This window comes from Podarcis erhardii, assembly GCF_964252035.2.
Source record: "Podarcis erhardii genome assembly, chromosome: 12".
Classification (NCBI taxonomy): Eukaryota; Metazoa; Chordata; class Lepidosauria; order Squamata; family Lacertidae; genus Podarcis; species Podarcis erhardii.
Window position 1 is genome coordinate 31,154,259 of NC_138513.1, and position 26,265 is coordinate 31,180,523.

General features: G+C 44.4%; 1 protein-coding gene and 1 long non-coding RNA gene across 6 annotated transcripts in view; one reads left to right on the forward strand and one right to left on the reverse strand.

Annotated features, from left to right (window-relative positions):
- On the forward strand, window positions 1-1,807 carry LOC309325770. The gene is made up of 2 exons (XR_014149982.1): window positions 1-108; window positions 1,077-1,807. It is a non-coding gene; the product is annotated as an uncharacterized lncRNA (long non-coding RNA).
- The window catches only part of HOXA3 (homeobox A3), a 52,276-nt gene continuing 27,782 nt past the window's right edge, over window positions 1,772-26,265 (reverse strand). Inside the window, exons 2-5 of one of the 5 annotated variants that reach the window (XM_081882286.1) lie at window positions 25,332-25,510; window positions 20,376-20,457; window positions 6,426-7,035; window positions 1,772-3,489 (exon numbers count right to left, since the gene is read on the reverse strand). In XM_081882286.1, coding sequence (XP_081738412.1) covers window positions 2,726-3,489; window positions 6,426-6,918 — 1,257 coding nt within the window. In that variant the 5' untranslated portion in view covers window positions 6,919-7,035; window positions 20,376-20,457; window positions 25,332-25,510 and the 3' untranslated portion in view covers window positions 1,772-2,725. Of the gene's footprint in view, window positions 3,490-6,425; window positions 7,036-10,397; window positions 10,531-15,592; window positions 15,754-16,440; window positions 16,715-20,375; window positions 20,458-25,331; window positions 25,511-26,265 lie in introns of those variants that run through there. The other 4 variants (XM_081882289.1, XM_081882287.1, XM_081882288.1 and 1 more) reach the window with 4 other exon arrangements.

The following is a 26,265-nucleotide window of genomic DNA, read 5'->3' on the forward strand; positions in this document are numbered from 1 at the left end:
GGAGCTCCAATTTGGGGTTTTTTCCCCCCATTCTAAGACCCTTTAAAAACAGATTAATGAGTTTTAAAAGGCTGGGTGCAGCCTTTCTGCAGTCTGGAGCGCGTCGCTGTAAGTATATATGGGACTTGCCTAACTCAAGCTATAATAAGGTTTGTATGGATGGCAAAATAATAATACAGAGTTACGTTTCTTTGCATTGTAGTTAGCTACGCCTTGTGTTTATTTTTTTATATTGGGGGTAGCAATGTTATTGGGACAAGAAATCAGGAAGCTTCTTAAGACTGTGAAAAAGAGAAGAGATGAATAATATTTCTACCAAGGTGACCAACATGGCGACAATCTCCTTCAGATTGACATAACAGATGCTGAATGTGGAATCGTTCCCCTCTAAATGCACTATTGTGTATACCGGTGTTTTTAGAATCCGAAACCCAATTGCTACAACAAATAAGCCCCACAGCTTTAAATTATCTGTTTACTGTTTGGATTTATTATAACTCGTTTATTAGCGCAGATCCATGCATGAGGGTCTTCGAGACCAATTTGCTATGGATATATCAAAAGGTATTTCGGAAAGAAAGGATTTCATTTATTTTATTTCCCCTCCCCCCTCCCACAATAGAAGATTTACATTCGATTGCCTCACCTCGCCCACCCAGTCCAGAAAAGACGTGGGTGGGGGTGCAGGATGGGAAAGGACGCTCGATTAACAAGTCGTGCAAAGATTATTAAAGCCCTTCAATTTCTAAGACCGCAGTTGAGCAGCTCAGTTCGTGGAGAAGACCATAAGGAACAAACTCTCTCTTTCAACCCCGGGGATGGGCCAGATCGCTTGGCAAACAGGCCTGATTTATTATTGCTGAATCTGTCCCTTCATTATTAGGGTGATGAATTGTATTTTGCCTGTAAACAAATGTGCTTTTGAATTCGTGCCATATCAAATATGAGTCTAACTACACGAGTCTTCGTTTTTTTAGCCTTAGGTTTATTTAATTTCGCCTCTTTTTCTTTTCTCCAAATCCCCACCCCTTCCTTTTCCTTTTTTTTTAAAAAAAAATATTTCCCCCATCACTCAGCATAAACAGTCGCTGAATTGTCCGTTTTGGTTCCCGAGAGGAGCTTATAAGTGTGGGGGTAGCGAGCTGCAGATCGGCTCAAAGGTCCCCAGTGCGGAGGCGAGGAGAGCCTTTTCTCCCATTAGGAACGCCTGGCTTCCTCCAGCAGAGAGTGGACCCAACATGGCGAGAGGGAGAACAGCCTGCAAGCGGGACCCAGCTCATCCTGCGGCCTCAGGAGAAGATTCCCTTCTGCAGAGGCGACGCAGCCACCTGAGCTTGATTTACAGCATATCGCTCCAGACATGAGGGACACAGTTTCTCTTCCCCACCTCCACCCCTTCCTCCGCTTCCCTTTGACCACAATGAATGCAACCAAAAACGAAGAAGCTGCCACAGCTACCTATGGGCTGCGTTTATGAAAAACGTCTGGAGAACTGCAGTCCTCGAGCTATGGTCGGAAAGGGCGGATCTTTTTCCATCTTGGATATTTTCAGTGCTCCAATTCTCCCCACTGTTGTTGTTTTTTGAGGAGTGGGGAGACAAAAATGTGTAAGCCTTCTAAGCTTTGAAAGCTCAGAGAAGCAGAGGAGACCTGAAGGTTGGATATTGGAGATTTATGTATTTAAAAGCTCCAAGGGCGTCAGTCCTTGTTCCTTTTCTCTCTCGCTTTTTTTCTCCTTTCTAAAATCAAATGATCATATCTTAAGCCTGTATTATTCAGAATAAAAACTTTATTTTTTTTTCCAGAATGTGAGCAGCAAGGAATGTATAACTTTCAAAACAAAATCTAGCTTTGTGTTGTTCTCGTTCAGGTTTACACATTTCCCTTTAGTTCGATGTTAACAGGCAGCCGTTTCTGTTCCTGTGGTGGCCTGCTGTTTATTTTCCAGATTTTATTGCATTTTTTTTCCTTCTTCTTTTTAAATAAAGGAGTTTAAGTTCCCCCCTTCCAAATGATATTTCCTATGTATGTCATCTAACATACAGCCAGGTAAATATCTCCTGAATATTCAGGGTACAGAAGTTTATTTTTTTTAATATATTTATATATATAAATATGAACAGATGGGGATAAATAAAAAAATTTAAACACTTAGATTATTCAAAGTTTGCAAAAAAATATAAATAAATCTGAAAGTTCACCAGCATACACACGTTGAAAGACGTACACGTATTAATAAGTTCGCTCAGGGAGCCCCTGTTCAAGCGCCTTTTTATTTCTTTCTCGCTATTTAAAAGAAGTGCAATTAAAATAAAAATGCTTCCCCGGTTGGGATCGATTCTGTACGAACAAATTCACATTTAAGAACCATCTGTATAGAAAATTTGTTCATATACCCTGTTTTGATAAAAGTGTTGAAGTTAAGAGTAGAAAGCCTATGTATACTCTCAAAGGGAGAACACAAGGCAAAGAGTTCAAGGAGATAAATATCCACTATTGAAACTAGGGAGCCATTCAAGCAACAGATATTGCTACGTCACATAAACTAGAAAATGCTTCTTCTTTTTTTTAACCAAAAGAAAAGAAAAGAAAACAGAAGCAAAACAGAAAGGGCAGGGGGAGGAATTTAAAGTATTTTTCTTTTCTTTTCCTTCTTTTTCCCTTTTTCTTTTTTTTAAAAAAAGGCTGGGGGACTTTTATGATCCACTAAGTAACTGATGGTATATTACAGATGGGTCAGTTTGGGCGCTTCCTGAATTCTTCCCTGAGAAGGATGGTGAGAAGTAAGGTCTGTATATGTTGGGTGTGGGTCACACGGTCCATGGTGATGATTGTTGCCCATTGGCCCACTGTAGTCCATGTTGGCAGAGGAAGGATGAGGGAGGTGAGTCAGACCAAAGATGGAAGGCCCAGAATTTGCCATGGTGTCCACATAATTGCCCCCAACATAGACGGGGCTTCCCTGTATATGTGGATTGCCATAGCCATTCCCTTGAAGAGGATGAGGGTCATATTCAGGAGTCACTGCTGCAGTTCCGGTATATCTTTTTTGTGGAGGCGGGCAGTTATTGAGAGGAGCCGGATATGACGTAGGGATGCCATAGGCGTTCTGATGAGGCTTGCTGAAGGATGGCGGTGACTGGGGTTCATATGGAACACTGTTTACTAGGGAATGCATAGAGTTCAGGTATCCTCCAGCAGCCGGAGGGACAGGACTTCTGCTGGGGGACTGTCCTCCTGAAGAGGTCATCATGCCTTTGCCCTTCTGATCCTTTTTGTATTTCATCCTGCGGTTTTGGAACCATATTTTGATCTGTCTTTCTGTGAGGTTGAGCAAGTTAGCCATCTCTACCCTTCTTGGCCTGCAAAGGTATCTATTGAAGTGAAACTCCTTTTCCAGTTCTACCAGCTGGGCACTTGTGTAAGCTGTGCGGGCTCTTTTAGAGGAAGCTTGCCCTGGGGGGCTTTTATCACCAGCACAACTCTCACCTATGCAAATCATACAAAGAACAAAGTGAGTATGGGGGCACCTGAACACACAACAACCTGTAATCATCAATCAGCCTTGCCTGGGCTAGTACATTGCAGGGCCTAGTGCAGGGGTCAGCAACCTTTTTCAGCTGTGGGCCGGTCCACCGTCTCTCAGACCATGTGGTGGGCCGGACTATGTTTTGGGAAAAAAATATGAACGAATTCCTATGCCCCACAAATAACCCAGAGATGGATTTTAAATAAAAGGACACCTTCTACTCATGTAAAAACACGTTGATTCCCGAACCGTCCGCAGGCCAGATTGAGAAGTCAATTGAGCCGCATCCGGCCCACGGGCCTTAGGTTGCCTACCCCTGGCCTAGTGGTAGCATTGGCTCTTCCACACATGAGGTTGTCTGCTGTGACCAAAGATATGCTCAAGTGACAGTCATTTACTGCACCAATATATGCAAATTGCCTGTATCTCTGTAGAATCAGAGATACGGTCTTTGAAAACCACTAGAAATGTGTCTGACCAGAAACCATACTTTTATGGGAAAGATAAACACCATGGCAAATGAAGGTATGGATTTTGGGGTTACATGTTGTCAGCTCCCAAACCGCTAAAACAAAAGTTGTTTGCTATATGAATTGGATTACTCCCAAGTAATTGAATGAAAGTCCAATTGAAGTGGTAGGTTGAATTATTTCTTTCATATGGAACTTTAGAGAAGAGAAAACTTGACTCTTTTAGAATCAACCGCAAAAGTCCCATTGACTTTGGTGGGGTCAGGATAATGCGGCTGACATTCAGAGAGGTCCAGAGAACTTCAAAAGGTATATTCCATTAAGTATAACAAGATAGGTATCTATGTCAATAAGCCGAGAATCAGAATACAAAAAGCCAAAGACAAACATCCATACTCCATCTACTTCCTTCCCCAAATATAAAACCAGCTTGGCTGCCAGCTCCACACACCAGTGAAGAATTACTTGGCTTAAAGCCAGCTTGGACACACTCAAGTGAATGGAATGGATAGGAACACAGGGCCAGCTCTGTGACTGGGAAAGACAAAGAGGCCTGCTGTAGGCAGTGATTTTAGGGTACCATTAAAGGGCAGCAAAATGGTTAATTGTTCAATTCATTGTGCTGGGGTTTTTTTACCACCATGGTGGGTTGGGAGTGGGGACATTTTCCAAAATGTATTCAGCCTTTGCTGAGTGCACAATCCAAATAAGTGAAATATTTCTGAAGTCACATCAAACTCCATGAGATTTTGGCTTTAATCCTATACCTTCTTACCCAGGAAAAGTCCCCACTGAACTCAGTGAGATTCCTCCTAGGTAGATATAGGTATAGGAATACACTGTTAAGCAGAGTTCCTAAGCCCCACAGAATTCCAGGAATTTGCTTCCAAGTTTAGTATCAAGCCTACATTACATTCAGTTCTGTGGGACTGTCCTTCCAACAGTTGCACCTAATGAGATATGTCTGCAGTCCTCTGCATATTTACTAATAAGCAAGGCCTATTAAACTGAGCAGGGTTTACTTCCAGGTTGACATGTTTAGAATTAGGCTGCCACCCTTAGTACTTTGACTGCCCAGGGTTTATGGATCAGAGCCAGGGTCCTAGATGATATAATATGCATGTAGATAAATATACAGTTTAAACCACAGTACATATCAAATAATCAGGCTTGTCAGTGTTGATACACCACTGTAACAGTATTAGAAATGCATCGAAGAAAACATTTGCAAAAAGTTTAGAATCTATTTTCACAGCACAAGATAAATTGAGGAAGTAAGTGGTAAATAGGAGCCAAATGCCTGGGGAGACTGACGCTAATACTTTTCTCATCGATTTGGGTTTACTTATGTAATAGCACTGTTGATAAACACTATAATCCACCCATAATGTATTTATGGACCTGCCTGCAAAGTGCTAAAGAAACCTAAGCTTTGTTTACTGTGCTTGTAAGGTTGCCAGTCTGTGCACTAAAATCAAAAGAGGTTATGAATATCAAACAAAGCATTGATCTTGACTGCAGATAATGATGAGCTATTTTATTCTCATTACACTTCAGCAGGGATAGGTCACTGTTTTGTGACTGTAGCACTGTGCCAAAAAAGGAAAGAGAGAGAGAGAGAGAGAGAGAGAGAGAGAGAGAGAGAAATACACACAGGTCTTGCCACTGGTTGAAGATAGGCCTTGGACCTTTGTATCTGGACATGATTTAATAGAAGCAGAAAGAAGGAGGGGGTGGGTTGTCTATGGAATGTTGAGGACTCAGAGGTGCCTGTTACAGTCATCTCAAAGTCTGCAACGAGAAGAGCTTGGAAGCTAAGCAACTTCACATTCTTTTGCTAGAGTTTAACAGAGGTCATGCAAAGCAACCAAACTTCAGGCGTCCTCCTCTTTCTGGAGATCAGCCTCTTTGGATGTGTGTGTGCACACACACACACGCACACACATGCACACAAACCCCTACCTAAATATGTGCACATGTAGCTGTATGTATGTATGTATGCATTTGCATATCTATCTTTTGCTGTGTGTATGTGTAATAGATATAGATATAGATATAGATATAGATATAGATATAGATGATATAGATATAGATGATATAGATATAGATATAGATATAGATATAGATATAGATATAGATATAGATATAGATGATATAGATATAGATATAGATATAGATATAGATATAGATATCTCTGTGTGTAGCTATAGATAAGGCCATTTTTCTGATCTCAAGCCATTGTGTGTGTTTCCAGTTTCCAAGTGAAATAGCTGGGGAGTGGGGAATCTAAACCATTCCTGCAAGACTAATGAAACACCTAGAAGTCAAGGATCTGAATAACTTCTGCTTAACGGCTTGGTGGATGGGGCTGCCTGTAAGTACATCCGCTCGGTTAATCTCTACTAGCCCTCATCCTTTTGCCATACCTGAACTGGAGCCGCTGTTTTTCTGCTTGGTGTTTTGTCGAGACTCTTTCATCCAGGGGAATATTTGCTTGGACATGGTGGGCGAGTTCAAGATGGAGCTCTTGGTGGCGCTAGGCGGGGCGGAATTAGTGGTGGCATTCTGAGGTGGTGACACAGAGGGGGGTGGAGGTGGTGGTGCTTGCTGGGGAGCTGGAGGCTGCTGCTGAGGCTGCTCTGAAAGGACCGGGGGCTGGAGAGACTGGCTGGTGATGGTCCTCATACAACTCTCATTGATTTCATTGGCCTTGTGGTGGGACACGGTGGTGCTGCCGCCGCCGCCTCCGGGGGACTGTAAAGAGCAGGCCGGTCGATGGTACTCCGTTTCCACCAGCGAGGAAGAAGGAGGCGGAGGAGGATATTGCTGCTGACTAGCATTGTAAGCGAAACCATTTGCTCCTTGGTAAGGATAGCCGCCATAGATCGCAGAGCTGTCGTAGTAGGTCGCTTTTTGCATTTCGTTGTTTCCCAATATTTATTTCACAAACTGACAGGGTCTTGACACCCTTAAAGAATAACATTGGCACCCCTCTGTCACGTGACGTTTTTCCTCCAATGGCCCGTCCTGGTAGACCTAGGGTGTAGGGAAACCACAGGAGAGTGAAGAAATAGTACAAATCCATCTTACTTTCAATAGCTAAGTGACATGAAAGCCATAACAGAAAAAGTGGTCAGCAATATTTAGCAGCATGACTTGGCCTGGAGGGCGAAGAGAATTTCGATAGTGGCTGGGATTTACTAGGCAGCCGGTACTGTGTGCTTTACTGCTCCGGGAGAGTGTAGTTTTCTAGGATTTTCATATCTATATTTGTGTGTGTGTGTGTGTGTGTGTGTGTGTATACACACACACACACACACACACAGAGAGAGAGAGAGAGAGACCTGAAAATCTACACACACACACACCTCCACCCTTACTCTAAGAACCAATTTATCAATTCTCGGGAAAGGGACTTCGTAGGTTATTTAAAGGGAGAGTCTCTAGATAAGAACGACCAGAGTAAACTTGTGGTCACCGTGGGAAAGTGATATTTTCTCCCCGCCCCACCCCCAAAATAATGAGCAAATCCGTAGCTTTTTCCTCTTTAGACTATTTTTTTTTGCCCCCCCCCTCCTTTTTTATTATTAAGCAAACATCATTTTGAATTGCATTTTTTTTTAAGGAAAAAAGAAAAGGGAAAACTAGAAGACCCATAAATAACTGTATCGCATTCCCCGTGAAGGGCTACTCAACGTTCTGGCACTCGAGGGATTCGAACACATGAACTGTTTGCTAGGAAACGTTTGACAAATGCAACCCATAATGGCCCTCGTGTGATGAAACAGCACAGCGACGAGGGAAACCCTTCTCCTTCGCAGTTTAATAACCAGCCAACTTCCTGCGCATAAATTAGCTTTAACTGCTGCGCCTTTAGACAGAGACACAAATCTGGCCTCCAGGATCAAACAGCCTCAACATGTAACCAAACATAATAATCCGAGGCGGCCTTTCAGCTAGACCTGCTTTTGTGGGAAGTTTCCTTTGCACCCTCGGGCCTACACTGTATATTATTTCTGTCCATTGCGTTCCGCGGGAACAGCTAATAACTATTTCGGGGGTATATTAGGCACATATGAACTTTTAAAATATTATCATTCAGTATCTTCACTTCCCCCTCCCCCAAACCCCTTCATGTAATATACCCAAATTCTACCTGCTCAAACATGATGGATTGGGGGAAAGACACACACCAGGAACCTGAAAAACCAGCGTTCATCTCCATGACCACGGATTGAACTTTCCTACCAACTTAACGATAATAGGCTCTGTCTTTGGAACTGCTATGTAATTTGATGTATGAGGGTCATTTGGCTGGGAAAAGGAGAATGGACACACAAAACCGCAGAAGGCTCCTACAACCCAGGCGAATCTTTTTCTGTTCACTCCACAATGTTTACCTGCATGAGTACAACCGAGGTTGGAGTTGGGCTTCCATTCCCAGGAATTTTATCTGCCATCTAAGAACTTTTTTTTTTACAGGCCGGCCAAACCCCGATATCAAAACCCATCTATCCGCACCTTAATAGTTTCCCTCTCCCCATCTTCTTACAAAACACCCTCGGTTCCCTCTTCTCCGCCAAGATGGTCTTGTGCCAAGGCTTAATATTCTTGAAGAAAACATTACACAGCACCCTAGGCACCCACTCAAATTCATTACATGTGTTAGCATTTCAGTCCACACTCGTTTCCTTAGAAAACAAGGCACATTGTAGAGACAAACTAATTTAATAAACCCCTTACAGATGGCAGCTGCCTTTTGATTCTTATTATTATTTAAACAGTAATCAAGTCCTTTCTTAACCCGGCGGTTAAGAGCTAAAAATATAGGCAATTAACTTTCTTTGGCTGCAGTTTAGAAACTGTAGCCCCGGAACACAATCCAGCCATAAACTGATTTCCTCCAGTTTGAGAGTGAATCGACTTAAACCTAAAATACCTAACAAACAAAAACAAAAAACCTTGATTGTAGATCCTACTGTTGCTATCTGTCTTCTAATCATTCTGCTAATTTCCGGGCTTCCTTTGCAGAGGCCTGTTATCTTCTGTGAACCACAAATTAGGTGGTGGGGTCTGTTATGATCGTGGTTCCCGTTTGATCATATTCATAATATTTCCACGCTGTCCCAGGCATTTAAGTTTTGTTCTTGTAAGCTTTGGCAGAGAGGCGAGAACCAGCTCAGGTGGAGGATGGTGCCGAAGAGAGTGTGAAGTGAGAGGAATAAGGCAATTCTCATCCTTAATGTCAGCAGCCCACTCCGAGCAAAGGTAAACCTAAGTATTCTCAAACAATGAAAGGAGCGGTGCTAATAAACAACTCCGGTTGAAATCATGGGCAAAACTTCCACGAAAGGGCATGACTCTGGATCACATCTTATACTGTATTATCAATTCAAAGGAAAATGCACCCTTCATATCATTTGCCTATTGCTGCTGATGGTGAACAGATGATAGACAAAAGGAAACTGGCGGGGAGGAACAGGTTACAAGCAAAATTAGGCCGCGCAGAAGTTTGTCACGCAACCCAGTGACTTGGCCAGCAGACTTCATAAAAACTTGATTGCTTATCAGGGGATCATACGCAGCCCAGTCTTACATAAGCTTACTCCAAAGTAAGTTCCATGGAGTTGCATGGAGTTTACTCTCGCTGCCCTACGGGGCGACCCAATGTCTATTTAACCGGGAAGTAAGTCCCACTCTATTCGGTTGGACTCTCTTCCCAGGAAGAAATATCTCAGGATCCAAAAGTGTCCCAAGGGGTGAGCAAGAAGACTAGCCCGGCCCTTGCAAATAAAATATCCTCATCAATTAGGACTTTCCTAGCTCCTTAGAAACACTAGGAAGCTTTGGTGGAAACTTTTGCTTGGTTAGGGAAGTCTCCCTATTGCTTCTCCCACCCCACACTCAGTTTTTTTAAAAACAACAACAACAACAAAAAAACCCTCCTCCCTTCCACGCCTTGATCCGCAGCTCAGAAAAAGGCGGGTTGCCTGGACATGAGCCGATACAGTCCTGGTTGAAAAACAGGGAGACTGAACTGGCCTAAAAGTTTCAATCCTCCTCAACTGGCTCGTGAAGCGAGCTGCGGCGACCAATCTCGAGTTGTTTCTTTCTCGCGCTCCCGTCTTTTCCCTTCACCCTGCTCAATCCAGGCGGGCACCCCCTCTCACCCACCTTCCCTTCGCCCCAAGATTTCCTGCCAGATAAAGGGAAAGTGGAGGGGAGGGGGTGGGCAAGTGGCCTGAACTCGAAGCACCAGGGTCTATCCGTCACTGCCTGGAAGGAAGCTCCAGCCTGTGAACTCTTCTTGAACCGAGATTTAAGTCTCTGGTCATAAATCACCAGGACATAAACTCCGCCATTCACCACTGATAGCAGCGTATTTGTGGCCTGCTTACCTTAACTTCTGACGACTGAGGCGGAAGCCCGCATTTTGCTCTTTGGAGGCTCGGCGACAGTCGCTCCCCGCCAGCCCTGGGAGCACGACTCTTCTCCTCAATCCACTGCCCCCCCCACTCCACCTCGCGAGTCCCCCTCCCCAAGCAAGTCCCCTCAGCTTCTCCGGGATGGGTCCCAGCTCAACTCATCTCCACCAGGACGAGCCCACGAGTACAGATGGGAGCAGCCCTGCCTTGCTCAGGAAGAGGGCACGCGCGCAAGGGGATCTTTCTCCAGCTTGCCTCTGACGGAGAGCCACCCGCCCCTCCTCGCCCCGCGCGAGCCTTTACTTCGCTCCAGCCCCTACCTCCACCTCCCCACGCTCCTCGGGGCCTGGCCGCGATCGAGAGCCTCCCCAGGCTACCGGAGCCCGGCTTCTCCCACCTTGACCAGATTTTCTACAAGAAAAAAAAAAAAAGCAGCAGAGATGTTTCTTCTGAAATCTTTGTGCGCCCAAGGGGGCGTTTGTTTGAAGGGTGGGGGGTAAGGCAGCTGCCTCGGGAAGTCCGGGGCAGGCAGGCGAGCAGAGTGGGGGGTGGGGAGCGGGAAGGGAGGGAGGGCGAAGAAAGAGGGAGGGAGGGAGGGAAGCGCCGGGGCGGCACTGAAGGCCAGGGAAATTATGCAAATGAAGACAAAGGATGCTCACAAAGGGGTCACCCTCCCTAGACCGGATTGTTGATATATATGCGCGCGCGTGCGCGTATTTCCATGTTATATGAAGGTGCTTCTGGTAGATATGGACTCTTTTGGACGTGCAGAAGGGGTCGAAAACCTGGAACTCCTGCAAGGCTCGGATGCTCCCCATTGTAATAAACCAGGAGCCCTCTGATCTGTCTACCACCCAGGCCAATCTAGACAGCGTTTCAAAGGAACGATTAAAGTAATGACATTTCGGGATGATGAACGGGCGCGCTCACCCGAGATAGGCAACCGCAGCCAGATGCCCATGTAAGGACGCATCTACACACACACACATGCCCTTCCCCTAGGCTTACATTAACGCGCGCAACTGGATGCGGGATACCCACGCGACCGTGGTATGCAAACAAGCCGCAAAGATTCAACACCGAGGGGCGATTTCTTTTTTTGCCATTGAATCCCGCGCAAATGGGATGTCACTCCCATAAAGACTCCGTTCCCAGTTAGAACCGAATTGCTGGCATGTTTGTCTCTGTTCAGATCAATGGAACTGAGACAGGCAAACCTACTCCTAAAGGGTGCTTAGGTGAAAGCCGATCGAATTGAAATCGACGGGGTTTGCTGGCGAGCAAACATCGTTAGGATCGAACGGGGAAGCTGCGCATCCTTCCGCGGCAGAAACATATAGGACTCGGGTTCTAAATAATTTGGAGGGGCTCCTAGACTTTCTGAAGCCTAGGTGTGCGTGGAGGACCTCTGTAAATGCGTTCAGAGAGGCCAGCATGAAAGTCTTTTCATCCATAAAGACACACCTCTCCGTGCGTATTTATAAAAATACGCACACAGACATATGTAATGTTGTGGTTGCATGCTGATGAGCGTGGATGTTTGGTTCTGTGAACTTCAGTTCTCTTCCGCCGCCCCCCTCTTAGTCTTTGTCCTAGTCTCCCTTCTCCTAACCATTTCTTTATTCCCTTCCAACCACCAAACCAAATGTCGCGAGGTTTAGCCAGCAGAATGCTTCTGGGTTCCAAAAACAAAACAAAAAACAAAACCAAGCTAGACCTACGGAGAGCATCAAGGCTCTTCTAAGGCAACACAAAGGAGCCGCTCGGCGCTTCAGACCTTCCGCGGTGCACTCGGATAAAGCCTAGGTGTGAATCTGACATGCCTTCGATAAAACCCAAGGTGCGAGAAATACAAAGGGCTCCCTTTAAACCGCAATGTCACCTTAAAGCAGAAACAAAGCAAAAGGAGGGGAAGAAAGAGGATATTTAAACACATGCACACACAAGGACTCTAAGGCCAGGGTGGCCTCTTACGCATACCAATGGTTTTTGTCATTTATGGCTAGGCAAGATTTATGACTCCGTGCGCCGAAGCTGTAAACAGAGCTTCACAACAGAAAACACTTGCTCCTCGTAGCAGATCGCGGCGGCTCTCAACTTGAAAGGGGAAAACTGAGCGGCGTAGGAGGGGCCCCCCAAAAATTCACTGGTAGGCAGTTTTTTTGCTACAAACAACCCCTTGAAAGTTGCGCTGGAAGAGAAAACGCCTATTTTGGTCAATAATCAACCTCGTACTTTTCTTCTGAAAACTGCTGATGCTACACTTTTCCTTTTTTTTTTTTAGCCACCAAAAAAGAGAGAGCAAGATGCCGGCTAAGAAACTGGGGGAGGATTTGCGTGGGGAGCAAGGCGGGTGGCAGAGAGAGAAACTCTCTCCGGAACAAATTACAGAAGACGGCCCGGGTATGCACCGCGCGCGCACCCCACTTGCCACAAAGGCAGTCTTGGGATTCCCAGCAGCGATGGCGAGGTGGGAGCGCTCTGTCACACTTCGGAAATACTTTAGGATAATTTTGTGGCTAGCAATGTTCTGATGCAGAGATAACATATTTCACCTTAGAGGTAAATCAGATAAAGGATCTGTGGTTGGAAGCGGGGGTGGATTTCTAAGCCCTGAATATTTAAATTAAATAGGCTATTTAATTTAATAAGTGAAATTACCCCCCCCCCCGAATTCTGTTCTAGGCTTTGTATCTTTTCTCTATCCAAACTGATCATTTTAAAATAAATAAATCTTACTTTTACTTTATATAGCTGCAGTTGCCTAATGTTCCCCCTTCTAAGAAGCCACGATGTTTGGATTTATGCCATTGGGAGTCAAGCGGCACAAATATGTTTCCAGTTAACTGGATTATACTGGGGAATAAATTAATATCTCAGGGTGCCCCTCCCTCCCCTGAAAATCCTTTCTGCAACCCGGGGGTGGGCTACTCACCGGAAAAACAAACAAACCAACCAACAGATAGTACACTACATTTTGAACCAGGAGCTGAAGTTTGTAAACGAAGATTTTCTCTTCTTTGGGTAGAAAATCCAGGGGAGTTTCGTCGATCATTTCGGCAAATAGCCCAAAGATTTCGGAATGCATTGTGAAAGAAAATATAAATATATATATTTCCTGGGAAGAGAAAATTATTCAGAACTCCGGAATAACTATACTGCAAGAAGGCACCGAGAAGAACTACTCAACTGATTTAATTGTAGGGAGAGAGGCTTGTTTGGTACAGAGTCTTGATAAAATGCAAATCTGAGACGCTTAATACGCCGAACCTCAGCTTGGTTACTTGGAAGTAAGTACCACTGGCTTTTTATGGCATTTGCTTCCCGGTAAGGGTGTTTAGGATCTCAATCCCAGAAGTGTATCGCTTCCAACCTTAGACAGAAGAAGCCTCTTTGGTCTCTTATCACTGTTTATCTTATCAAACCCCATATAACCGCTATTGACACTTCGTTTTGTATTTACTCAGCATATATACTGAGGATTTTAACCGGAATTATTTATTATTATTATTATTATTATTATTATTATTATTATTTACTTACTTTCCAACACTTGTGCACGAAAGCCCTTTTTCATATCAGTTTCAGCACTCCTATTATTTATGACTCTTTTATCTGGGTCAAAATGCACCAAAACTAGGTCATAAATCATAAGAAACCGTGACAAAGTAATTGAGCCACAATTAAAACTTACATTTTATTTATTTATTTTCCCAAAGAGGTTTCGGCCTATTTGAAATTTAATTCCCCTCCCCCCTTCCCACAAAGAAAAAAAAAATTCCCCACCTCTTTCATATATATCTGAAAGAGTGTATATAGGTGCATAGGTGTAAAGAGATGCCTGGACAATTTGGATCAGCTTACTTTTCATTTATTAATTTAGGATCTGGTCGGTGAACAGATCAGGGAAGGGGGGGAAATATACAATATCCGCAAGACCCATTCTAGAATTAAACAACCATCATGTTTTAGATAAGGGAGTTTTATTCATAATAGAAGAAGAAGAAGAAGAAGCTTTTGCTCCTTAACCCCCAATTCTAAAATCTAACCCTGAATTGAATAATTGCAACTGGGCATTAAGAAGGGAGAGGGAGGAGGCGCAGCAGCGTGTAGGCGAGCGCTCTGCCCCTAGCCCACTGGCAACATAAATCAAAAGTCAGCACTCTGACCTTTAGCAATGCTGGGACTCAGTGGTGGATGTAATTTTATATAACATTTGTCCCCTTGTATAACACAAGCAGTGCTTTCATTCCCCCTCCCCCTTATTTGCGGTGCATCTCCCTCCATAAAACTGAATGAATAGCTGGTTAAGACTTGGTGAGAGGTAAAGGAAATCTAACTGCGAATGTAAAGCTTTTGGAGAGAAAAATAGGTTCAAGCGCCCTCTTTTCCTTTCCAGATCCTTGCTCAGTCCAACCACAGCTCCCTGCTCCAATATTACCATTGATTATTATGGGGTATGGATGGGTGCTTTTATTCCATTCTCACAGAGAGAGAAGACAGGGAAACAGCTTGAAAATTGAGCAGGGAGAGCCGGAAAACCGCCTGGTTTCTTTCTCCTGGAATGGTGAAGATCCCACCAGTCGCGCGTTAAGTGGGCCACCAGTCAACAAAATACCAGTAAGCGGCATAAATAAAATGGTAGCTGAATTGCATACTCATCGATTTGAAGGTCCAGAATGAGAGGGGGGGGAGAGAAAGAAAGAAAGAAAGAAAGAAAGAAAGAAAGAAAGAAAGAAAGAAAGAAAGAAAGAAAGAAAGAAGGCTCAGATCACGGTCGCGTGACGCTTCCCAAAACACACTTAAATCAGCATCAGAGGTATATAATAAACAGGACAAGCAAAAGCCTTGACTCTGTCCTCTCCTGCTTCTGTTGGGCGATTTAAATAACAACGGCCACTAAAGCATCCAGACCACAACAAAAAGCCACAACAAAGCCCAGCCACAAGAACACGCAGAAATCCAAAACCTTAGTGGGGGGGGGGCAAATATTCTCTGATCTGTTTGTTGCAAAGCTCTCTCTCTCGCCCCCCTTCCACAAGCCCAGGGAAACAAAGGGGGAAACGAGGCTTGTCTGGTGTCCATATACACCCTTAAGCTTTTTCTCCTGACCTTTGCCTCGCCCAGCCATAAGTCACCCACGGTAAAGGAACAATCGGCGGAAATACCTTAAAATAAAATCCATCCTCTCTTTTTTTTTAAGCGAAGCATCGCGTCCTAACAGTCCGGCGATAACCTTTCCATAAGGACCGAGCGCCGTAGCCCAAGTGGAAGCTCTCTCTCCGAGGGTGAGCGGGTGGGTTGGTAGTTTGGAGGGGGGGGGGAAGGCGGCGGTGGCGCTGATGGTGGATAATAGAAAGCAGTTCTTGCTCTGAACAGAAACGGAAAAAACGTAATCACGGGCGAAGCCAGTCCGGGTCTCCACTCCAAATGCCACAATAATGCGCTGTATTATGCGCTCACGTGGTCATACGTCAACTTAAATCCTTTTATTTGAAAAAGGGAATCACTGAAGGAACAAGGGTTGGAAGCGCAAGCCTCGTGTGTGTGTGTGTGTGTGTGTGTGTGTGTGTGTGTGTTTCTCCTCCTTTCTTTTCTGTTTCTTCTCTCACCCCTCCTTACGCTTTAGCCAAGAAAGGGGGGCACAGATTATCTTTTATTTTTTTTATCCCACTCCTCCCACGAATATTTTTCTATATACGTTTCAGACGGAAGATAGGAAGAATCAACAATTCCCCCCCTCTCTCTCATGTGATTACCCATAACTTTTTGAGGCTAACCAACTGGCCTCGTTCTGAAGGAGAAACTCTCCGCTGACCCTTAGAGGAAAAAGGGCAGCTGGCTCCATCCGAGATGAACTTCTGCCACTATTTCCATAAGGAAAAGCCCTTCAGTATTAAAGGGGGGGGGGATATCCGCCATCCCACGGGCTCCTCTGTACTTCTATTGAATGGAGCTTGCTGAACACCCACGTTACAGCAGAGCCCTTGTAGGAACCCCAAAGACCCGTAATTACCTGACAAAAGGCCCAAGGATCCTCTGGTATAGAGTTGGTGGGCTTCTATACTTGTTAACACCCTAGGAGGACGAAGACGACGACGACGAGGAGGAGGAAGGCGTCTGCTGGCTTTGTGGTGGATCTACATTTTGCAAACTCTGTTGGGACCTTCTCTTTCAACCTGCGCTTACGCATTTCCTATGCAAGTACTTGAGTGATGTACAAAATTATAGGGTTCTGGAACGATGAAATATTTAGCGCGGAATAATGATCTAACTGTCCGGAGAGGGAGGGTTTTTTAAAAAAAGAAAAAGCAAGCAAGAATTGGCGGGGGGGGGGGAGAGATCTCACACAGGTCCCTGGAGCGAGCCTCAGAAATGAATTAATCTTTCATTTGTATGCAGATCTAAAAGCTCTCTTTTTCTTTCTGTTCAGTTTCCACAAGCTGCATAGTGCTCTAACAAAGTGTCCATGTCTTACAAGGCAAACGTCGTTTCTACCTTAAATGCACTATGGGCCCACTTTGCCGATGGTGGTTCTGAATTTCTTGCCCGGTTTCCTATGTAACATCCCTCTCAGCTGTTCCTCCAACCAACTCTAAAGCAAGTTTCACTGTATTCTATTTCTTTCATCACTTGCCTTAGGGCTCGGGGCGGGGAGAGAACCCCATTTACTATGTGTGAGCAGATGAAATGTATCGTCTGCCAGCCTTCTGATCAAATTATGAGCCGTCCTCTTCCTTTGACTGCAACTTAACTTTTAAGAGGTTGGTGGATTTAACCACACTAGTAACCTTCATCTTCTTCCACAACCGTGTTAAGTGGAAATGCGGGGATTTCTGCCCTCACACAAAAAGCTCCCCTTATCACCCAGAAGCTCTCTAGGCTCAGAGTTTTCATAAGCTCAGAATTCCTCTGAAAGCAACTTTCTTTCTTTCTTCCCTCTGAACTCAGTGGCAGAATGCCCAAAGATACATCACTTCGAAGCTACCTTTATACATTTTCCTTCCCGGAACATAGCCTTTAATGGAACCAAATTACACCGCTTGATAGGACTAGAACCTGCAGAGCTTAGGACACAAGCAAGCTTAAAAAAGAAAGTGAGGGCAGTATTCGAGGGAAACTTGTAGAATAGTCATAGGCACGTGCATCACTAATAGTTCCACTGACAAATGCTAAACTTTAAACAGGGAGCACCCTTATCCAAGAGATGGATTCCTAGGCATTTAAACTAAAGTGCCTTCAGCGCAGTCAAAAGAGGCCTTCAGAAGTTCTTCAGCAACAATGCAGCCAAAATTAATGGATAATGGAGCAGATGGGGGAGGGAGCCACAGCAAATCTTCCTGAATCTCGAGTAAAACGTTATCGACTGCTTTGAGTCAGAAGCAGAAAGATGACTTTACCAAATAGAAACTACAAAGCCATAAATCATAACTGTGGGGTGCAGATATAACTTACACGCCTTAACGCCATCTATGAGTACACCCTTTCCCTTTCCTTTCCTTTCCTTTCCTTTCCTTTCCTTTCCTTTCCTTTCCTTTCCTTTCCTTTCCTTTCCTTATTTTTAAAAAAGGAAAGGGCCCTTTGCTTTGTAGGTCTGTATTAGTTTTAACGATCAAGTTAATGTGAAATCTGCCGTTGAACTATTAACTCCGGTGCGTATTGCATGGATAGTGAGTATGTGGGGTGTTTTTTCCCCCTAAAGAAAAGTAACTTCTTGGTGATTTATGAGGAGCTAATTCTTCAGGCTGTGCTTTATAGGAGACAAGCTTGCTTCACTGGAGTCCTGGTAACTCTGCTTATTATTTCTCCTTTTTCAAAACAAAAACCCACCAAAAAGCTGACCTGGGATTCATTTGCTTGGGTCGAACTTCAGAGATCTTGAATTTTGAGAAATACAAATGCGAATGGACAGGAAGGCAGCAGCCTCGCCACCCATTTCGCCTTCTTCGCGGAGGTTCTCCGTTACTTCGAGGACTGGGAAATCTGAACGCTTTTGGGAGAGCTAAAAACGCTACATTTCATTTTAGGGAACAGGGCTAGGCTGCCCCGCCTCTTTCTGCACACATAGCAGTGGAATGCATGCGGAAGAAAGGAGGCGCGGAGCAGAGCTGAGGTCGAGATCCAAGACACAATTACTTGGAGGGAGAGAGGGAGAGCACTGAAATAAATGGACGTCGTTTTTCAAATGATTGGTTAGCATCCAAGTGCAACTAAGCTGTAAAGTCTCCACGAATTTGAAAGCTGCAAGGCTTAAGCATATTTACTCAGAGGTAAGTCCTATTGATTTCAGTGGGACTTTCTGCCAAGTAAATATACTGAGCAGAGAATCCTCCGCAGAAAGTGGGACTTCCCTTCCGCTATCCATGCTTAGATTAAATAAAGCGATTTGTGCTTTTTGCTTTAGAGGAATTGAGTTTCGGGCTTAGTTTAAAGTTCTGTTCCGCAATACGCCTCATTTAAAACGAATGCTGATTATTAACGTTAACCTTAAAATGTTGTGTACACGGAGAAGAAACCGAGTGAACTTCTCTGAATATTTTATGTCACGTTTATGTCTGAAAATGCAAAGCAAGGTATCAGAACTAGGAAATGACGTTCTCATAGAGACTCTGTTATTATCACAGCCTGGTGTGAGTTTTTTATGTCACTAGGTTTTGGGGGGTGTTGGGGTTTTTGGGTCCCCCTTAAATAATTTTATCTTTTTCGTACTAGGACAGCTGCGCTGCATCACGTCTATTATCTTTTAAAGTTTGTCCAAATTTCATGCATCCTTATCAGAGAAATGGGGACGAGTGCAATATATATATATTTAAGCATTGAATACTATTCTTAGAAAAGTCTAGGCTATTTCTGGGAGGATACGGTCAGGCTATATTTCAGACACTTGGAAGTGTTTTGTATTTTAAAGTAATTTGCCCTCTCCCCCCCCCGCCCTTCTTGGAATGTTGATAGTTTTAAATCAACATTTTGTCTTGAAATGGCTCAGGAAGGGGCACTTGCAGCGCCTTTTAGCAGGGAGAATTTCAACAAGCTGCTAAATCAACACAACAAGCCTTTGTAGGCTTGTAATTTATGCCTGCCGTTTAAAAGGTAGTAAACTAAACTAATTGTACTTCAGCCTCATAAAAGCAGGTAATTCTAGCAGGAAATTCAAGCGGCTCTACATATCCCTTGGTCTTCTAACGCTGGCTAATAAAAAAAAATCATATGGTGGCGTTTTAAGCGTTTTCATCGATATTAAGAACTGAAACGAGAGAAGAGTGCAAGGCACCTCTATCAGGATTAAGAGCAGTTTTCAATGAATAGAAGCCACCAGTGAATATATTTCGTTTGCCTTCAGCTGGGTGTAAACGAGGCCACCTAGAGAAAATTTTAAATTTCACTACAACAGCAGGTAAAGCAGATACGATATTACTGATTCCTAGTAGTAGCTGCTAGCAGCCATAGGGAATACTCAGGTATTCTAAGTTGCAAAGGTGACTTTTCTTCCCATGTTCTAAACAATCTAAAGCCATCCGGAACAGCAAACAACAAGCAGGCTATCATAAATGCAGAGCTGCTCTTAATCACGAACCTATCCTGAGAGAGCTGGATTTTATAAGCAAAATGCATTTTCATTAAAGACTTCATTGGCTTCTCTAGCTCTTTCCAGCCCGTGTGCAACCCTCCCTGTTCTGAATGGCTCTCAAAGAATTGCTCTTACTTAGGCTCTATGTATTTCTTTGTTTGACAAGACGTGCATTCACCGACGACGAAAGATGAATTGGCGCAGTGCAGAAAATTCCAACCGATTTAGCTATTTATCAAACCCGAAGCTCACAGTAACCTTTGTAATAAGCGCTAGCAAACCGAATCCTCTTCTCTGCAATATGAAACTATTTTAAACAATTGGACAACAGATTCCTTTCTTTTTCTCCCCCCCCCCCCTCTTTCCACCCACAGGGCTCTTACCTCCTCGCGTTTCCAACCACCGGGCAGAATTGTTTCCAGATTGTAGGTGTCTTTAAACCGTATTTTCCGGTGCACCGGAGTGCTGTAAATAAAGAACAAGCAATAGCTAAATAAGAAAACTATAGGGGATGAGCATTATTTTCGAGACAAGACGTGGGTCAGCTGCTGAGTTGTTTTAGCAGATCCTCGGTGCGTATATAATCATTAAAAGGACGCTGTTGAGTTGCGTATTTTTTTTCTTTTAGAAAAAAACACACGTAAAAATATTGCCTTTTGCAATCGTGTATGAAATTGAAAGATAAGCTCCTTTCTTATGAAGACAACTATTCTCCCTGTGAATATCTTATAATTCCTCTTTTATGAAATGTAAGCTTCATATTCCTCTGGGAAGCCTTTGTTTAGCATCATTTAATCAAGTAAGGACATTAAATACAACTGGCCACGTTCATCTCTGTTTAATGGCATAAGAATGTGACTCTCTCCTTTAAATGCAAGGCACACGTCGGTCCAAACTAGGCGCACGCTTGAATCTGTGGGCCTGATCTGCTGTCTCTGAACTGTCTCCCATTGGCTGCAATTGACTTAAAAATCAGACTAGGGACAATAGCAATAAAAATAGTGTTGAAACGGGGGAAACAGACGTGTGTTGTGGGTTTAAATGGCTGTTCTTTGGTCCGTTGGCAGAAAAGTAGCCTGAAGATAAGGATATTGACTTTCTCAAAGCAATAATAATTTTATTTAAATATATTTATTAATCATTTATAATAATAATAATGAGATGTTCGCCCCGCTTTCCGCAATCCACTGACAGACCACCCCCCCTTTAAATGTCCCGCTGGATTCTCCTTCGCCTGGCTAGCAAAAGTGACTGCTAATAATTGCTTAGTGTTGTTTCTTGGAATAATGTCATCGAAGGCTTGGAAAAAAAGTTTTAAATCTCATCTTGGGAGAACTTGGCATGATAGAATTTGCTTTTGGTAATTGGATCGTTTGGTAATGACTATTATAATTTTAGATTTGGTGCTAAGCAGGCATCTAGCAGGACAAAAGAAAGGAGCAGCTCTAAATCGCTTACTGGGGGTTTTATTGCACTCCCACATTAGTAAGATGCTTCGATTTCTGGAACTGCCCGTGGATTTTGCCAGACAGCTGCTTCTATACCAAGGAGTATTTAAGGGTATAATAATATTTCTTGCTCGCTCTCTATCCTACCAGTTCTCTATTCTGGGAAACTCCTTTGGTGTTTAACGTTCAAACTACTTCCTAAACAGCCCATCGCGTGGCAAACTGTAATACAATCGAAAGCAGTAGCATACAGAACCACTTAATGTGCTTACTATTAAATCAGCATCGTGCTACTCAGTAGCTTTTGGTGGTATATTTGGGGACGATTAAACTACATGTTATGATATTTTAGAGACCTCTTGGGGTGGGGTGGGGTGGGGGGGCTGCTCCTTTAGGCAGCTTTAAAGTTAGAAAGTAGCAATGGAGCACTTAACAAAACGCCATGAGCTAAAGGGGGGGGGGAAACCTTATCACAAAACTCTGCTATTAATTGCGGTGCTTTAAACTGGGTACTAAATCGCGCTGCTTAATGATGAGTCATAGAGAAATGTGTCCATGACTTCTGTTGTCGTCCGTCCCCCCTCGCCTCGCCTGCCTCTATTCCCTTCCTCACAATGCTTGCTGCCGCCGCCTCTCCGGTTTCCCTTCTTGGCCCTGCTCTGCGAGCCGGTGATTTATGAACGCCTGGCAAATTGGGGGGAAAACACACACACAAAAGCCAGGACTCCCGCACTGTGGCAACTTTCCACAGTGTGTGAATTAGTACTCGAACGTTATCAAATCGCCTCGCCTCGCTTTAGGTTTAATCACCAAAAAGGCATAATGCGACCACAAGGCAGCTTCGCCACAAAGATGGAACATTTCGTAAATCTCCCCGTCGCTTAAGTCAAGGCTCCCCAATCAAAAAGGAAGGCAAGTGCAAACAATGAAAGGCAATCCAGGCACACGACCGGCCTGCGCATACTTACCGACCTCATCCCCCTTATTGCTCGCTTAAGGAGTTTAAGGAGCCTTGCAAAAGATAAACCAGGTAGGCATGCTTTTTGGGGTTTTTTGTTTTTATATATTAAAAAAAAAAGAAAGTCAAAGAGGAAGTTCCTTTTCACTTCGGAAAGAATCACTCCTACTAGTGAGAACTGACCGTCACAGATCCATTCGTGAAGATCTGCATTAATTATTTAATGTCACGTGACATCCCATCCTTTTTCTCTCTCTCACCCCCAACCCTCCCCTCCCCAACCCGGCCAGATTAAAATTTCAATACCCGAGAAGAACAGACACAACACCTTTATCTACCCTCGCAGTGCTTCTCTATTGCTTATTTAGGCCTCATCATCTCGCCGGTTTTTGACAGCTTTTCAGTTTCTGGGGAGATCTTTTGGGCATTAATAACGCGGGGCTTGTCAGGCCCAGGCAGAATGAAGCGGCCGAGCCCCCGAATCAGTCATTTGAATTCGACTTTTTATTGTCAGTGGCAGCAGGTTGGGGCAGCAGACATGATTTGGAACCCACGCCTTTCATCACAAGAGGGACCGCCTGATAAAAAGTCCTGGCGATAGGGATGTCAGGCAGGCGAGTCGCTAAGAGAACGGCCACGGCGTGGGCCATAACCCTATTTAGTCAGTATTCCCTTTGAACTGGTCGGATGGAGTGACAACTTGATTCTTCTGAGGTCAGCAGGAGTGTTGCCACCCAGCCCTGTGAGACAAAGGTGTTTCACACCTTGGCCAGGTCCAGAAAGGAAGCGAGGCAGGTGGAAACTCGACTGGATGAGATGCAATGAGGACTGGCGAGCACTTAAGGCGCGGTTGCACTTAGGGCCTACTGGTTTCAGGCATTAGCAGAGCAATCCTGGCCACGTCTACTCAGAAGCAAGCCCCATTGCATGCAAGGAGGGTGGCTTCCAGGTAAGTGGGGTTAGGCTTGCAGGCTTAATGTCTGACTTGTCGCATCGATTTCAATGGCATCCAAGTGCAGGTACCTTAGGTTGGATTCAACCCAGATTTCAACGCTCCTAACTTAGAGTTTCCTGGGCATCATATACAGTAATTAAAGCACATCCCCGCTTCCCCCAAGAATCCTTGGAACCATAATTTGTTAAAGGTGCTGGGAACTGTAGTTCTCTGGAGGGGTAAACGACAGCTTTCAGGATTCTTGAAGGGGGGGTAATATGTGCTTTTAAACGGGGGGGGGGGAACTACTGCTTATTATTCATGAAACAGGCAAAAGCACCAATGAGCTCAAATGGGGTCAAAGTATGAAGTTAAGAGAACTTGGCGGCCTAATCCTCCTGGGCCGCCGCATGGCCAAAGGAGTGAGTAAATTAAACTGCCCTGGAGGGAGCTGGCAATTAGCAGAACTGCAAAGCTAACATTTCCCTCAAAGCAGGGCAAGAACAATATCTTCACACCTACTCCTCCTTCTCAACCTAGCCAAGCCTGCGCGTCAGAGATTGTCTCTGCCCGGAGAGTAGCACTTCTGTCTTAGGTGTCCATCTGTCTCTCTTGTATTGGAAGTGTAGGGAAAAGACACTACTTTCTCTTTCTGAAACTTTCTCTTTCTGTCTGTCTTTTTTTTAATGTCTCTTCTCCGCATACTATAAATCACATCCAAAACCTCGCAGTTCTTGTTTATTGGTCTTCCCGGTCGGTTCACGCTGAGGTTGCCCGGTGAAATGGTGTCACCAAGATATTGATCTGTATATTTCTGTAGTGAACAAGCTAAGCAAACCGAGGGGCACTTCTCTTAAAAGGAAAGTAGGGGGGGGCAGAGTTTCAAGCTAGTTCTGTAGCATCTGTTGGGCATGAAAGACTTGGACCAGGAGTGTTGGAGCTTGTAGAATCGTCTGGAGGCCTGCGGCGATCATTTCACACGCTCAAAGTTAGCAAATATGAGCCTGAAGTTTGAAGATGGGTTGTGTGTATTGGGGGCGGGCGGGGGGGGGGGAGAGAGAGAGACGAAACGGTCCTTCGCAATCCTCTAACCCTACACAGCACCACGTACACACACACCCTTCTGCTTACAAAATTGGGGAAAATCTAGACAGCATGAGATGGAAACCAGCCAAATCCCACCAGTCTGGTCCTTCCTCCCTTCTCGTTCCTTTACATACGCAAACCCATCTCGTCCTGTAGCTGCTGCAACCCAAAATGGCCAGTCCCTTCTCCAGGAATCCACGTGGCAATCCCTCTTCAGCATTGGATGGTGGCCATGGGTGAATCCCAAAGGCAGCAATAAAATAAAAACGCAAACAAACAAACCTGCGCCGTGCATGCCACATCTCTGAGTGGGAGGAAAAGGCAAGCAGCACAATTCTAGCCCTCCTCCCTTGCTTGTTTGTGGTTGGGACCCCTTAGAGCTTAGACCTTTACGCCCGACTGTTTCAAGGACTGGTATTTGCATATACTCTGTCTGAAACATGAAGGCGCTTCCACCTTTAGGATCCAGAGTAACTTTCTTTGGTAATATGCAATACGTGTGTGTGTGTGTGTGTGTGTGTGTGTGTGTGTGTGTGAGAGAGAGAGAGAGAGAGAGAGAGAGAGAGAGAGAGAGAGAGAAACGGGGCAAGAGGAGCAGATTTAGGTCCAGCAGCTAGAAAGAATCCTGCCTTTAAAGGTCAAGGGTTTGATGGGTCAGTCTGCTTCTCTTAAAAAAACAATTAATGGGATAGAAAATTTGTCCTTTCGGTGAACTCTCCCCATTGCCCTCGCACAAACCAGGACAATGGTGGGGTGTAGTTTTCTAACTTATTGTTACATCGATTACGGCAGCCAAGCTAAAAAAAAATAAAAAAATCGACACCTACACATCACAGTGAAGCGCCCTGCGTTTTCAAGGGGAAAGGCATAAACAAAAAAAACAACAACCCCAAAAATCAAATAAAAACATTACCTTGAATGATGGTGATCTGCCACGTGCGTTTTCCAGTCTTCCTTCGGTTCTCCACCCAGAAATTATACATTTTCATGGCACAGCCAAGCGACTGTGTCTTTCTACATGAACCCATTTTCCCCAGGAAAATCCTTCGTGTCTTCTCAGACCTTTTTCCAAGAGAATGCCTTTCAGAATCGCTGTTGAATTACAAAGAAGTATTTATTGTAGGAGGTGATTAATGATTCCTAGTAAAATTGCTATTTTCAGCGTGATTTCATTTCGGGCTCTCCCCCCCCCCCCACAATGGAGAAAGAGGGGGAGGGAAAGGGGGTTGCTCCAAGCGTAAGACTACGGAAGTCAGGGAAGATCCGCAATCATACTTCAATACTAATCATTGATTTAACAGTTTGGGACACTCCTCTTGATTTTCGAGCGTCAGTGAATTTAGCAGAAGAGAATTCTCCAGGGCAGACCAAACAAAGACTTTAGACAAAAAGGGGTCCATGTTAACAGGGAGGAGAGGGGGCGATATTGTTTTCCAGCCTATTCTCTTTTATTTCTTAACAACAAACAAACAAACATGCGGGACAGGGCACTTCAAGGATATAGTAAATAAGAAAGGAAGTCCTTTGGGGTGGTTCAGTTCGACGCACACTTCCAGATCATTCACAGCAATGTTTACTTCTCTTTTGCACGGCAAGTGAGACCATAACTTTTCAAATGGCGGTGTCACCCTTCCCAGCCCAATGGACGAAGGATACATTTAAACTATCTGCTTATTCTTCCACGGCAGTTCTGTCTGAGCTGTCTACAGGCTTTTGGACTCAATGAGCCATTTAAGTCTCCAATATAAACCAGCATCGGATTATAGTTCTGGATATCAGAAAAGGCCCAGAACTGTATTCCACTCTCCAGGAGGAGATTGAAGAATTGCTACTTATAAGAGTGCAAC